We start from the raw sequence: 14,354 nt of genomic DNA on the forward strand, positions 1-14,354 counted from the left end.
CCTTTCCAAGAACGCAGAGGAACAAAAATGCATTGTGAGCATGTTCCATAGGAACCCATGTTAAAAAAAAATATTAATTAAAAACCCATTAGTGTGAATCGAGCCTTAACAAGCAGTTAAGGCTTGCAGTGTGAACACAGCCCCATTGCAAGTAGTAATTTTCAGAATTTCTGTGTTGGGCTTGAATTATGCAATATTGCACTAACAAGATCATAGTTCATGTCAAAAAATAAATGTTTGGTTTCAAATCCATCACCCTTAATGTATTTAAAGACATACAGTGTAAAATTATACCATTTTCCTGGTATAGACCCAAATGCCATATAACCCATCAACTCATATGCTCAGGGTCAGTTAAAAATTAAAAGATTTATTTAACCCAGGTAAAAATGTTGCCTTCAGCTGATATATCCACCTATTTTCACTCATTTTAATTTGCATTGATCCCAATTCCCTTCACCTGGATCGGAGTGTACTGTTCAATGCATGAAGTCTCACACATGATGGATCATAATTATGATAACTTGGGCAACATTACCAGATGGTGAGTATAGATCACCATTCTCTATGATTATAAATCCTGCTTCGTTTTCCCTATACAGAAAGAACCACAGTTGCAGGTAAGCATATAACCTACTGTATATTGGCTGGTCAAAGACCAGAGCACTTTTTGCGATTCGGCACTGCGTCGCTTTAACCGACAAACAAAACTGATGTCCTTTTTTTTCCCCACAAATAGAGCTTTCTTTTGGTGGTATTGGATCACCTCTGCGGTTTTTATTTTTTGCACTATAAGCAAAAAAAGCGACAATTTTGAAAAAAAAAAATATTTTTTACTTTTTGCTATAATAAATATCCCCAAAAAATATATAGAAACATTTTTTGGGGATATTTATTATAGCAAAGTTATAGCGTCTGCAATATAGGGGATAGTTTTATGGCATTTTTATTAATATTTTTTTTTTACTAGTAATGGTGACGATCATGACTGCACCTAATGGCGGACACATGGAACAATTTTTACACATTTTTGAGACCATTCACATTTACACAGCTATCAGTGCGATTAAAAATGCATTGATTTCTGTGTAAATGTGACCGGCAGTGCAGGGGCTAACCACTAGGTGGCAGTGTAGGGGTTAAGTGTGTAAGTGGGTCCTAGGGAGTAATTCTAACTGTGTAAGGGAGGGGCTACGTGGGACACATCAGTGATCACCGCTTCCGATTACAGGGAGCTGTGATCAGTGACAGTGTCACTAGGCAGAACGGGGAAATGCTTGCTTACATTAGCATTTCCTCATTTTTCCTCTCTGTGAGACGATCGCAGGTATCCCCATGGACATCGAGTCCACGGGACCCACTACTCACTGAGCAGGTGTCAGGTGCGCTCCCAGTCTCAGCGCGATTGTGCACCCGCAGCATGACTATCGCGAGCGTGCTGTGTCCCTGGGACACAGCACGACCCTGATCTCGCTAAAGAGGCGATGATGCAGCTTTTTATCCATGTGATCGACTGTATCCAATTATAGCCTATCACATGTAAACATGGAAGTACCGGTTCCGGAATACTATCCTCACTTCACACTGACTTTTTAGCAAAAATTTTTTAAAAACAGCGGTGATTAAATACCACCAAAAGAAAGCTCTATTTGAGGGAAAAATTCATTTTGATAATAAATGTATTTGGGTACAGCGTTGCATGACCACGCAATTGTGATTCAAAGGTTGACAGAGCTGAAAGCTGAAAATTGGCCTGGGCAGGAAGGGGGTGAAAGTAGGCAAGTGGTTAAAGACATTCTAGTCTTAGTCCATAGGGTTCAATATTGAGTTGTCCCACCCTTTACAGCTATAACGGTTTCAACTCTTCTGGGATGGCTGTCCGCAAGGTTTAGGAGTGTGTGTATGGGAATGTTTGACCATTCTTCCAGAAGCACATTTGCGAGGTCAGGCAGTGATGATGGACGAGAAGACCACTGCTCTTAATTCCTCCCAAAGGTGTTATTTCGGATTGAGGTTAGGACTTTGTGCAGGCCGGTCAAGTTCCTTCACCTCAAACTCACTCATTTATGTCTTTATGGACCTTGCTTTGTGCACTGGTCCAAATCATTTGGTGGAGGGAGGGATCATGGTGTGGTATTGTTTTTCCGGGGTTGGGCTTGTCCCCTTAGTTGCAGTGAAGGGAACTTTAAAGCTGTGAACATTTCAAGATATTTTGGACAATTTCATGCTCCCAACTTTGTGGGAACAGTTTGGGGATGGTCCCTTCCTGTTCCAGCATGACTGCGCACCAGTGCGCAAAGCAAGGTCCATAAAGACATGGATGAGTCCTCACTTCAACCTGATAGAACACCTATGGGATTAATTAGAGCGGAGACTGTGAGCCAGGCCTTCTTGTCCATCACCAGTGTCTGATCTTACAAATGCGCTTCTGAAAGAATGGTGGACTATTCCCATAGACACACTCCTAAACCTTGTGGTCAGCCTTCCCAGAAGATTTGAAGCTGTTATAGCTGCAAAGAGTGGGCCAAAACAATATTGAACCCTATGGACTAAGACTGGGATGCCAATAAAGTTCATGTGCGTGTAAAGGCAGGTGTCCCAGTACATTTGACAATATGATGTATCTTTATGGTGTGTCTTTATGCATTTTAGGTAAAGCATAGAAGGTCGGAATTTTCAGCTGCTCCACCTCAGTTCTTAACCACTTGCTTACTGGGCACTTAAACCCCCCTCAGTCCCAGACCAATTTTCAGCTTTCAGCGCTGATGCACTTTGAATGACAATTGCGCGGTCATACAACACTGTACCCAAATGAAATTTTTATCATTTTTTTCCCACAAATAGAGCTTTCTTTTGGTGGTATTTAATCACAGCTGGGAGTTTTATTTTTTGCTAAACAAACAAAAAAAGAAAAAAAAAGAAAAAAAAATCATGTTTAATAGTTTGTTATAAAATTTTGCAAACAGGTCATTTTTCTCCTTCATTGAAGTGCGCTGATGAGGCAGCACTGATAGGCTGCACTGGTGGGCACTGATAGGCTGCACTGGTGGGCACTGATAGGCTGCATTGGTGGGCACTGATAGGCTGTACTGGTGGGCACTGATAGGCATAGTTAAGGCAGCACTAATAGGCACAGATAAGGCGGCACCGATGGGCACAGATAAGGCGGCACTGATGGGCAAAGACGGGCACAGATAAGATGGCACGGATGGGTGGCACAGATGGGTGGCATGGATGGGTGGCACTAAGGGGCACTGATAGGTACCACTGATAGATGGGACTGATGGGCACTGATAGGTGGCACTGATAGGTGGCTCTGATAGGTGGCACTGCTGGGCACTGATGGGCGGCACTGCTGGGCACTGATGGGCACTGATGGGCGGCACGGATATGTGGCACTGGGGTGCAGCACCTTTGTTGAGGCAGACTGTGGGCACTGCTGGGTGGCACTGTGGGCACTGCTGGGTGGCACTGCTGGGTGGCACTGTGGGCACTGCTGGATGGCACTGTGGGCACTGCTGGGTGGTACTGTGGGCACTGCTGGGTGGCACTGACAGGGGGGACACATTTTTTATTCAGGCAGGCAAAGCAGGGGGCAGGTGGGCACTGGCAGGGCTGGCCGTGATCGGGACTAATGTCCCGATCATGGCCGCCGGTGATCGGCTTTTTTTTTCCTCCTCGCGCTGTCAGCGCGAGGAGGAAAAATATCCGTTATATCACATGATCAGCTGTCATTGGCTGACAGCTGATCACGTGATAAGGGGTCAGGATCGACCCCTTGCACGGATCGGTTATCAGGCGAGTCTCGTAGACTCGGAGATCACAGAGCGCGCCGCGCGCGCCCCTCAGGGGGCGCGCAGGCCGCTCGTGCGCGGGACTACATCAATAGACGTAGTCCCGGAAAAGGAGATCCGCGCTGTAGCCGTCATTCGGCTATAGCGCCGGGTCTCAAGTGGTTAATTAACAATTTCCCATGTCTCTTTTACTCTTAGACTTAAGTCTGCAAGTTTGGTCATTACTTCATAATTTTCTGAAATTCCAAGAGCACTGCCACCGAAACTTCTCCATGCCCATCATTATTGATCAGAATTTGGTTACACATCTTTTCATAATGATAATTATCTATTAACACTACATTCCTATCTTTATGGGAGGGCTTTATTTTTATCTTTTCGTCTTTAACTTTTTTTGTGTTGGTATCTCATCAGAGATCTGCCACAAAATAATACAAATCTAAGTCACTCTAATCTCATCCTCGTATTCACTTTCATTTAGTAGTTACACTAATTCTTTGAGGTCCTTAAAATCCCATCTACTATATTGGGCCCACATTTGCTCTTCTTCTAGTATCTCTATGTCTCCCATATCTTTTCCAGTTTACAGTTTTAATTCCTTTACATAGACAACTGACTCTTAGTATGTGGATATTTTGATACTTGATTTAGCATTTGTATTTTATTGCAGAAAAATTATGAAAATGGAGGAATAATTTCACATACATGTCCTTGAATACTGTAAGGGTGATGAATTTGTGTGTATTGCAATGAGGTTAAATCTAATTACTGTAGGAAAGCATTATATAAATGAGAATGGTAGGAAAGCAGGATAAGCATACAATGTAGTGATATTTACCATAATGTACTTTTTATGTACAAGAGGATTTTATAAATAACATAGAAGAGCACTTGTTTTTTTGTTTTTGTTTTTTAATTGATTTGACAATAAATTAACATTTTAAAGAATATATTTGTGTCCATGAAATACCTATGGGAAATTCTGTTGTCTTGTTTTGTTTAGAACTGGTATTATATTTATATGGGGAAGAACAATATTTGATGAGAATCTAACCATACATATCTGCTTTGTTGCTGTAAACTCTTAAAAAGTGTTAGCAGTGTTAGCTGGAGGAGAATCTAAATTTGCTAGTACATTCAACATTAACCTCTCCCCTGATTCACAATGCTGCTGCCCACAGCCTTTTGGAACAAGACACAGGTCCCAGAATGCAGTGGAACCATTCATAAAGCGCAGCATGGCTCACACATGCACAATGAAAAGCCGTCTGTTGAGCTGTAAGGAGTCACTGCCAGCTTCCCACACTAAAGCTACCAGCGCTGGGGATCCCAAGACTGATGGAGAACCAGCTTGGGTGAGGACAGCGCTGGATCCTTGGACAGGTACGTGTCCTTTTATTAAAAGTCAGCAGCTACAGTATTTGTAGCTACTGACTTTTAATTTTTGTTCCTAGGGTGAAGATCCTCTTTAAGTATTTTTAACTATTGGAAGCCTTATGCCACGTACACATGATCAGACTATCCGGCGGACTTAGTCTGGTGGACAAACCGCCGGAAAGTCCGCATGACTTTCCGAACAAGCGGACCTGTCCACACACGACTGAACTTTTCCGGTGGACTAGATCTGCCGGACTATGGCGTGAGTCCGCCATACTTTTGAAATGAACGGACTTGTCCACACATGGAGGAAAGTCCGTTCATTCTGAACGCGGCTCCAGGTAGCCGGGACTAGCGAAAGAAGTCAATGTCTCCGCTTTCGGCAGCGTGATTGACACGTCGCTGGCCCCGTCACCTGGCCGCTCACTCGTCCCCACCCCCTTTCCTGACCGGCCGGGTAGCGTGCTCAGATAAGGGTCTGATATGGACCTGGGGGGGACCCCCACACCGTTTTTTTGGCGTAGGGCTTCCCCTTTAAGTCCGTACCAGGTGACCAGGCCAGCAACATGTCAATCTCACCACCAAAGGCGGCAACAATGACCTGCGCTAGTCTCGTCTACCTGGAGCCGTGTTCAAAATGAATGGACTTTTCTCCATGTGCGGGAAAGTCTGTTCATTTCAAAAGTCCGGAGGACTAGCACACAGATGGCCGGATTGTAGTCCGGCGGACAATTTTTGAGTCAAAACGACTTTCTAAGTTCCTGAGCCCACACACGGGTGGATTATCCGGCGGACTCTGGTCCGCCGGACCAAGTGTGCCGGATAGTTTGATCGTGTGTACGGGGCATTCCACTTTACTGTTGCTTATGTGTTTGTTTTTTTGTAATATCTCTTCTCTAAATATTTCCTGCAGTTTTTTTCTTTTTCTTCACATTAAAACAAATTTAAAATTAATTAAGCTTATTCTCTAAATGCTGTGAAAGTGGCAAATGAACCTCAACTGCGCACATTCTGCATCATGTAAAAAAGGAAAAAAAACAAAAAAAGCTGCTCCCTATAAAAGTGAAATTAAAAAAACACCTTAATAGATAGTAACAGTAATTTAGGGGCGCTCTAAATAAATATTCTAAACGTGAAAAATTAATCAAACCATATCAATAACCAAAATGACATCGATACAAAATATTGGAACCGTGATCTAATCACCATACAAATAAAGCATAATGAAAACACATAAAATACAATAAGTACTAGTGAACAACCAATCACGTAAAAAGTCCCAATAAACGTGTCTCTAAATGGAAAAATCTTGAATGATCCAAGTGCAGAAACAAATGTTATAAATTGTAGTATAGCAGCAGATCCAAAGGGCTTGCGACTCCCTCCACCAAGAAAACAGCAATACACCACTCATGAAGATACAAGTGCAAACTGCTTACCAGATTTGTTTGACCACCTTAATTCAAAAGTAAGTCAAACAGCGCCTGTACAGGTAATGCCAGCTCATATGGATGCTGGTGGAAATAACAATGGATAATACGTCCCCCTTCACAGACTCAGGCGGTATATGAAAAAATACAAAAGGATCCATAGCGTAATACTGATTTTAATAAAAAATTTAAAAACAGACAGCAAAATGGCTCCTTACGTGGTCGTGTGCCTGACCCAGCACTGGGGCTGCTCGCCTTGAAAGAAAAAAATGCGTTCCAAACGATCAGCGCGTTCCTTCCGCAATCGCTGGTATAGCGTGCGTTCCAAGACGTCAGACTGACAGCCGGAAGTGGCGTCAGAAAAAAAAGTCATATATACCGCCATATAACGTCATATATACCGCCTGAGTCTGTGAAGGGGGACGTATTATCCATTGTTATTTCCACCAGCATCCATATGAGCAGGCATTACCTGTACAGGCGCTGTTTGACTTACTTTTTAATTAAAGGGGTCAAACAAATCTGGTAAGCAGTTTGCACTTCACGAGTGGTGTATTGCTGTTTTCTTGGTGGAGGGAGTCGCAAGCCCTTTGGATCTGCTGCTATACCACAATTTATAACATTTGTTTCTGCACTTGGATCATTCAAGATTTTTCCATTTAGAGACACGTTTATTGGGACTTTTTACGTGATTGGTTGTTCACTAGTCCTTATTGTATTTTATGTGTTTTCATTATGCTTTATTTGTATGGTGATTAGATCACGGTTCCAATATTTTGTATCAATGTCATTTTGGTTATTGATATGGTTTGATAAATTTTTCACGTTTAGAATATTTATTTAGAGCGCCCCTAAATTACTGTTACTATCTATTAAGGTGTTTTTTTAATTTCACTTTTATAGGGAGCAGCTTTTTTTGTTTTTTTCCTTTTTTACATGATGCAGAATGTGCGCAGCTGAGGTTCATTTGCCACTTTCACAGCATTTAGAGAATAAGCTTAATTAATTTTAAATTTCTTTTAATGTGAAGAAAAAGAAAAAAACTGCAGGAAATATTTAGAGAAGAGATATTACAAAAAAACAAACACATAAGCAACAGTAAATAGATCACGGTTCCAATATTTTGTATCAATGTCATTTTGGTTATTGATATGGTTTTATAAATTTTTCACGTTTAGAATATTTATTTAGAGCGCCCCTAAATTACTGTTATTCTCTAAATGCTCTAACTACAAGTGTAAGAATTTTGCCTCTGTGAAGAGCTACTATCTATAGTGTAAATTTAGCTGCATTCCTGTCTGGGTGTGGCAGTGGGTGATACAGAGCTGTTTTAAAGGTCCAAATTGCAATTTTGGTAAAACATGTTGTTGTGGGTTAACTGCTCAGGTGACAATCACTATCAATCTGATTGTTGTCCCACAAGTTGAAAAATATGTGGGCCGGGTGAGAGCATAATCATTAGAAGGATGCTTTTCTCTTTAAAGCTGTTGTCTGGGAACAGTTTTTTTTTAAATAAAATGTTGTGAGGTTCTTTTAGCAGCCCCTGCTTCCATGAACACCCCTTGCTAACTGCCACAGCAGCAGCAGCATTTTTTGTAGTTTGGGTGACATGTCTCCTCAACATCCTGTTATGTATTAGTGTTCACACTGAATTAAATGGTTAGTAAATGTTTTATAAACAGGGCAAATTTTGACCACAGTATTAAAGAGGACTAACTAGTCTACCCAAGAATCTATCAACACTGTAAACTAATGGTTCAATCCAGGGAACATTTTTAAAAAATGTTCTGGAAACACATTTTAATTTACCCATCCATGATGCACTTATCTCTAAATTCTTTCAACAATTGCAACACAATCACCAGTATAACATTGATATAATTTTCTGTTTTTCATTTCTAAGATTATAAAGCAAATCATTTCTAATCCAGTGTTTACCAAAAGCCTTTTTGCTCTGTAATTTTAACTTTCTGTTATATAAGTAGATTGAGGATTAAAGAGAGTTATTAAATAGTGAATTTGAGATTAGTTTTTAATATGTGTACAAAGAAAAGTATTCTTATAAGATCTAGTTTGGTGCTGTTATTTGCAGCCTGCCATAGTCTTTAAAACCTGCAGACAATTAAGCTCTGTGCAGTCTGATCAAGCATCCTAAAAAACAGGGAAACTATTTTTGTCTTATAGTAATATATTAGTCAATACGCCACTCTTGCATACTAAAAGATTGATCACAGGCAAAAAGTTTGAAAGAGAACCTGTCATTTTATCCAAAATCAAAATTCCCATGAGCTTACAGTATACATACAGTTAACATACTTGTATGATACCTGTAAATATGCCCCTTCTGTAGACTTTGAAATGCCCAAGTGTGTTGTTGGGTGCTCCATCTTAGATGTGACATGAGTAGCCCTAGCAGACTCACAACTGTCATTCTATGGTATTCTCCTTTGCTCCTCCCCTGGTAGCTACATAAGAGATTATGTAGGGAGGTGAATGGATGGGCAGAGGAGCTTTGCCAGCACAGAGGAATTACCTCCTAAAGAGGTTAGTGATTGTGGTGAAGTTTCACTTCAATCACGTCATAGGAAGTTAAAAAATATATATATATATATTTTTGCTGGCACATGATTATATGATAGAAATCAGCAGAGCGTCACCTCTTTCCTTAGGCGATGGGACAAATTCCCTTGAAAAGTGCAACTTACTTTGTCAATTGAACAGGCTATTTGCCCTTAGTAAAATCAACACATTTGTACATATGTATGTATTATGCTAAGCATTATTGTTACTTATAGGTTATTTTTGGCATAAATATGTCAGGTTAAAATTTATTTAGGCAGATGTTTGTTCAGGGGCACCTTCATGAATTTCAAATTGGGGCCAGCATGTGGGTCTTGTGCAGTCGCTGTATGCCAATTGCCATGAATGGAACTGCTTGCACCAAGGACGTGCGATAAGGTCAGTGACTGGCAAGGCACTGGCTAGTATCAGCGCCAGATACACACAGGTTACATACGCCACGATCGTTTGAGCGAGAGCAATGATTCTAACACTAGACTTCCTTTGTAACTCTAAACGTGTAATCTGTAAAAAAAAATTAAAGTGTTGCCTATGGAGATTTTTAAGTACTGAAGTTTGGGGCCATTCCACGAGTGTGTGCAATTTTAAAGCATGACATGTTAGGTATCTATTTACTTGGCGTAACATGATCTTTCACATTATAGAAAAAAATCTTTTTTTATATTAATGAAACCGTTTTGTTCCCAAATAAACACATTTGAAAAATTGCTGCGTAAATACCATGTAACATAAAAAGTTGCAACTACCACCATTTTATTCCCTAGGGTGTCTGCTAAAATATATATATATCATTTTTAGGGGTTCTGAGTAATTTTCTAGACAATAAATTTTGATTATTACATGTAGTTGAGAGGTGTCAGAATTGGCCTGGGTGGCAAGGGGTTAATTACCATCATTCTTATACAAATAATTATTATATATTGTTTTTAAGGTAATTTACTATATTTTCAAAATCTGTACTCAAGTAGATGGCTTAACAGACAAATTATTGAAGTTCGAAATTATAACTTTTAACCTATAATTTCACAATAAATAGATAAATAATAAATGATTATATTATAACATATAGCATAATAATATATGATTTTGCTTGGCTATAACAGTACCTTTTCAACAGCAGCAGATTCTCATTCTCACTCTTAACTGTGTGAGAAAAGCATGGGCTTGTAGGTAAAACTTATACACATAAACACGTTTTTTCCTTGTAGTTAAAAGGGCTGGGCTGGAAGAGAGCATTTGTCTTTTAGACACATGCCCCTTCTATGACATTGCAGTGAGAGGCGTGACTCCACTGCAGCATTTTTATTGGACAGCAGCGTCCAATGGTGGTTTACCTTTGGTCCAAGTCTCCAAGCTGTCCATTGAGCTCAATGACTCTGACAAGAAGTGAGCAGAGGCACTGTGAGCTCACCCTCCGGGTCTGTTGCAAACAGAGTGTGCCAGCTTGTATTTAAACTGGCCGCTCTGTATGTAGCTTCTAGCAGGCTGCACAATGAACCCCATATCTCCAGAACCATAGGTCGTAGGAGCCCAACATTTTTTATCAGTGGTGGGGTAGGACTTAGGCTTAGGTTTTTTTATGCCTCATCTGCCTTCCCTGACTGCACATCCCTGGCTTGCACGCAGATATATGGGAACATCTGTGCATCCCCTGTAGGCAAAGGGGGTCCTCACACTGGTGTATGCAATAATACACCCTGTTTGAATGCCTTAATGCTAATGACTAACTGCATCATTTATGTACCTAATCTGTAATCCGATCTGTGTATTAATGAATTCTTTCATGATTTCTTTCAGTTCTACTCAGCAGAGCTTTTAGTTTGCTTCTAGAGAGAACTGCAGCATCTTTCAAGTCATCTTTTGATGTGCAACCTACATGAAAACAGGAGACTTTGGTGGCAGCATATCAACGATGTGACAAATTACTGAAAGATTGGGCATGCTGGATTCGATGCTAATAGGGTGTGCATTATAAGAAGTTGTTTTTATGTGGCGGAGTTGGAACCTGGTAGTCTGGTAATTTGTTTTTTTCCTAGAACAATCATTATTATTTTATAAAAACAAATGTTTATTGATCAAGCTTCCCTTTAGTGCAATTCATTTCTAAACAAATACAGTTTTTTCATTAAAGTAATTGTTATATTTTACCATTGCATTGTTATGTGTATGGCTAGCATCTGTATGAGAAGAAGAAAAGTGCAGTCTCTGCATTTCCATAAAAATATACTTCATAGCCAAACATTTGCAGATACCTGACAATCACACCTTTATGAGTTGGTTAAACATATCTTTCCAAGGTCCCCCTTTTGAAATTTTATTGACCTCCACTTTTATGGGAAGGCTGTGCCTGTGGGAATATCTGGCCATTCAGACAAATGAGCATTTGTGAGGTTAGGTATTGATGTTGGACTAAAAGACCTGGCTAACAATTGGTGATCCAATTTATCCCAATTGTTCATTAGGGTTGAGGTAAAGGCTTTGTGCAGGCCACTTATGTTCTGCCACACCATATTCTTCAAACCATGTCTTTATGGACCTTGCTTTGTATACAAGGTCACAGTCATGCTGGAACAGAAAAGAGCCTTCCTCAAATTTTTAAAATCAAAAGGATCCTTGCAAGCAGCTAAAGAAGAAAATATAGATACCTATTGGGATCTAGCTGCTAGCACTTATCACAGTCCCAAACTAATGTGCAAGAAAAATAAAAATGAATAAATGTGCCGTGCTATTTATCCCCCACATGAAACAAATTCATTTAATGAATACAAATATGATTATCATTGAAAAATGCTCAATTTCATATAGCCATCTTCAAACCTAACAGAGAATCAACAGGTGCAAAAAGAATCAAATGTGCCAACATTTAAATGAGTAAATCCATAAAAATGATTATATAATACAAAATAAATAATAATGCAGTCCCATCAGTGATAAGCAAATCAATTTATCAATGATGCCATGCTTGCTTGCACCTATATCTCCTTGTGCTTCTCACTATGTTCACTTAGTGTTCCATTTATGTGCCAATGTATTAAATCACTTGTGCTCCCCAATCAGATGTGTTCTCACCTGATGATGTGTGACCTTACATTTAAGTTCGGTCAGATATTGCTTTTTAGTCCTTCCAGGACCAGAGCAGCGGATGTCCATTTTGCCTCCTTAATGCCGCCACTATATCTCCTCAAATTTCGGCATTCCTTTCCTTATATTTATGGCTCTGATACTGGTATGATTTGAGGAGATATATCGGCGGCATTAAGGATGAGAAACAGACATCTGCTGCTCTGACCCTGGAAGTACTAAAAAGCGATATTTGACCGAACTTAAAGTGAAGTTCTGCCGGAAAAAAAAAATGAAGTCAGCAGCTACAAAAAGTATAACTGCTGACTTTTAATAATCAGACACTCACCTGTCCTATGGTCCAGGGATGCAGGCATACGAAGCCCCACTCCTCTCCACGATGCCTGCTACTCTCAATTTGGGGTCTCTGTGGGGTCGTCGAGCTACAACCCTCGAAGCTCTTTTTTTTTTATGTTCTTGGCAGGTCAAGCTCTGCCTCACCTGCCTCCCCTGACTGCATGTCCCTGGTATCAACAGTCTCTCTCAGGTTCAAAAGACTCAATATGAAAGGAAAATCTAATTCAACAAGGTGAATTAAGAACAAATCCAATTGTTTTAGTAGTCCCAAATCGAACAAATGCCGATACCAAGGGGTGTGGACACTTTAGTATGAAGACACAATGTTTGTGAACCTCCAAGATTTGGCAGAAGAATCCATTCCAAAGCTGTGGCTCAGTACACACATTTGTGCCCTGTGTGGATCTAGTAAGCAGCCAATTTTTATAACTTTTGAGCACGGTAGTGTCTTCATACTAAAGTGTCCATACAGCATCTGTTTGATTTAGGACTCCTAAAACAATTTGTTTTGTTCTTAATTCAGCTCATTCGCCTTGTTAAATTTGATTTTGCTTTCATATTGAACCTGAGAGAGACTGTTGATACGGGTTTACTCCTTTGCTTACTCTTTTGCTTTTGCAGTTTTTGATTAATTGCATTGTTTATACCTATTTATTGTGCATACACAGTCTTTAGATCATTTGCAGATTCTCATGTGTCACAGGTCAATCTAGACCACTCACTTGTTTTCATTTTGTTTCAGTGTATTCACATTGGGTAACATAATTTGTGCATTATATATATTTCTTTTAATATATATCATTGTGGGTTTTCTCACTCCTAAGGCCGCGTACACACGCGGGGACTGTTCGCCCAACTTTGTCCGCTGAACAGTGTTTCGGCGGACAGTCCGCCCGTGTGTGGGCTTTCAGCGGACAGTTTCAGCGAACAGTTTGCTGAACAAGGTTTTTCGGAATTTCCGAAAAACTGTCCGCTGAAACTTGGTTTCAGCGAACAGTCCCCTCGTGTGTAGGCTTGTTCGTCAAACTAAGTTCCGCGCATGCTCAGAAAGGATTTACATGCCGAAAGTTGTAATGCAGTGTATAGGACGTTGTATTTTCCGTCCCGTCGTACGTGCCGTTCACGTCATCGCGCACGGTTTCAGCAAACTGTTCGTTCGTCGTGTGTGGGCAAGTCCGTCCATGCTAATTTTGAGCGGACTGTTTGCTGAAACTGTTTGACGGACAAAGTTGAGCGAACAGTCCCCGCGTGTGTACGCGGCCTTACTCGTTTAAATATTGTCACATTTTATTATTTTTGCACATTGTGATTCTGTTAGGTTTGAAGATGGTTATATGAGCACTTATCAATGATATTCATATTTAAATTTATTAACATTAATTTGTTTCATGTGGGGGATAAATAGCACAGCACATTTATTTAGTTTTTATTTAACTTCCTCAAACGTTTGCCACTAGGTTGGAAGCACACAACTGTTTAAGATGTCTTTGTATGTTGTAGCATTAACAGTACCTTTCAATGAAAACAGCTAAACACGATGATTTAGGGGAGATTCATATACTTTTACCACATAGTGTATCTCTCCAAGTAGGCCTTTTACAGTTGATGCCTGCAATTCCACCTAACTCTGTGAAGGCCTCTATGGGAAAAGACAATTACAAGGATTAAGCAGGATTTTCAGCAGCTTTCTGTACAAAAACAGTATAGAGATCATACTAATTTTAAATATGATTTAAATTATAAAATGACCTTTGAA

At 40.1% G+C, this 14,354-nt stretch overlaps 1 protein-coding gene across 2 annotated transcripts in view; it reads left to right on the forward strand.

The window, feature by feature from the left end:
- The window catches only part of GPRIN2 (G protein regulated inducer of neurite outgrowth 2), a 63,495-nt gene that overhangs the window by 30,194 nt on the left and 18,947 nt on the right, over positions 1-14,354 (forward strand). For both annotated transcript variants that reach the window (XM_077454869.1, XM_077454867.1), the window contains exon 2: positions 10,979-11,197. Coding sequence is in view for 1 of the 2 variants with exons in the window: in XM_077454867.1 (XP_077310993.1) it covers positions 11,169-11,197 (29 nt within the window). In the remaining variant the exon portion in view is untranslated. The remainder of the gene's footprint in view (positions 1-10,978; positions 11,198-14,354) is intronic.

This window comes from Lithobates pipiens, unplaced genomic scaffold, assembly GCF_037356315.1.
Source record: "Lithobates pipiens isolate NorthernLeopardFrog02 unplaced genomic scaffold, aLitPip1_a1.2 Scaffold_25, whole genome shotgun sequence".
NCBI classification, from domain to species: domain Eukaryota; kingdom Metazoa; phylum Chordata; class Amphibia; order Anura; family Ranidae; genus Lithobates; species Lithobates pipiens.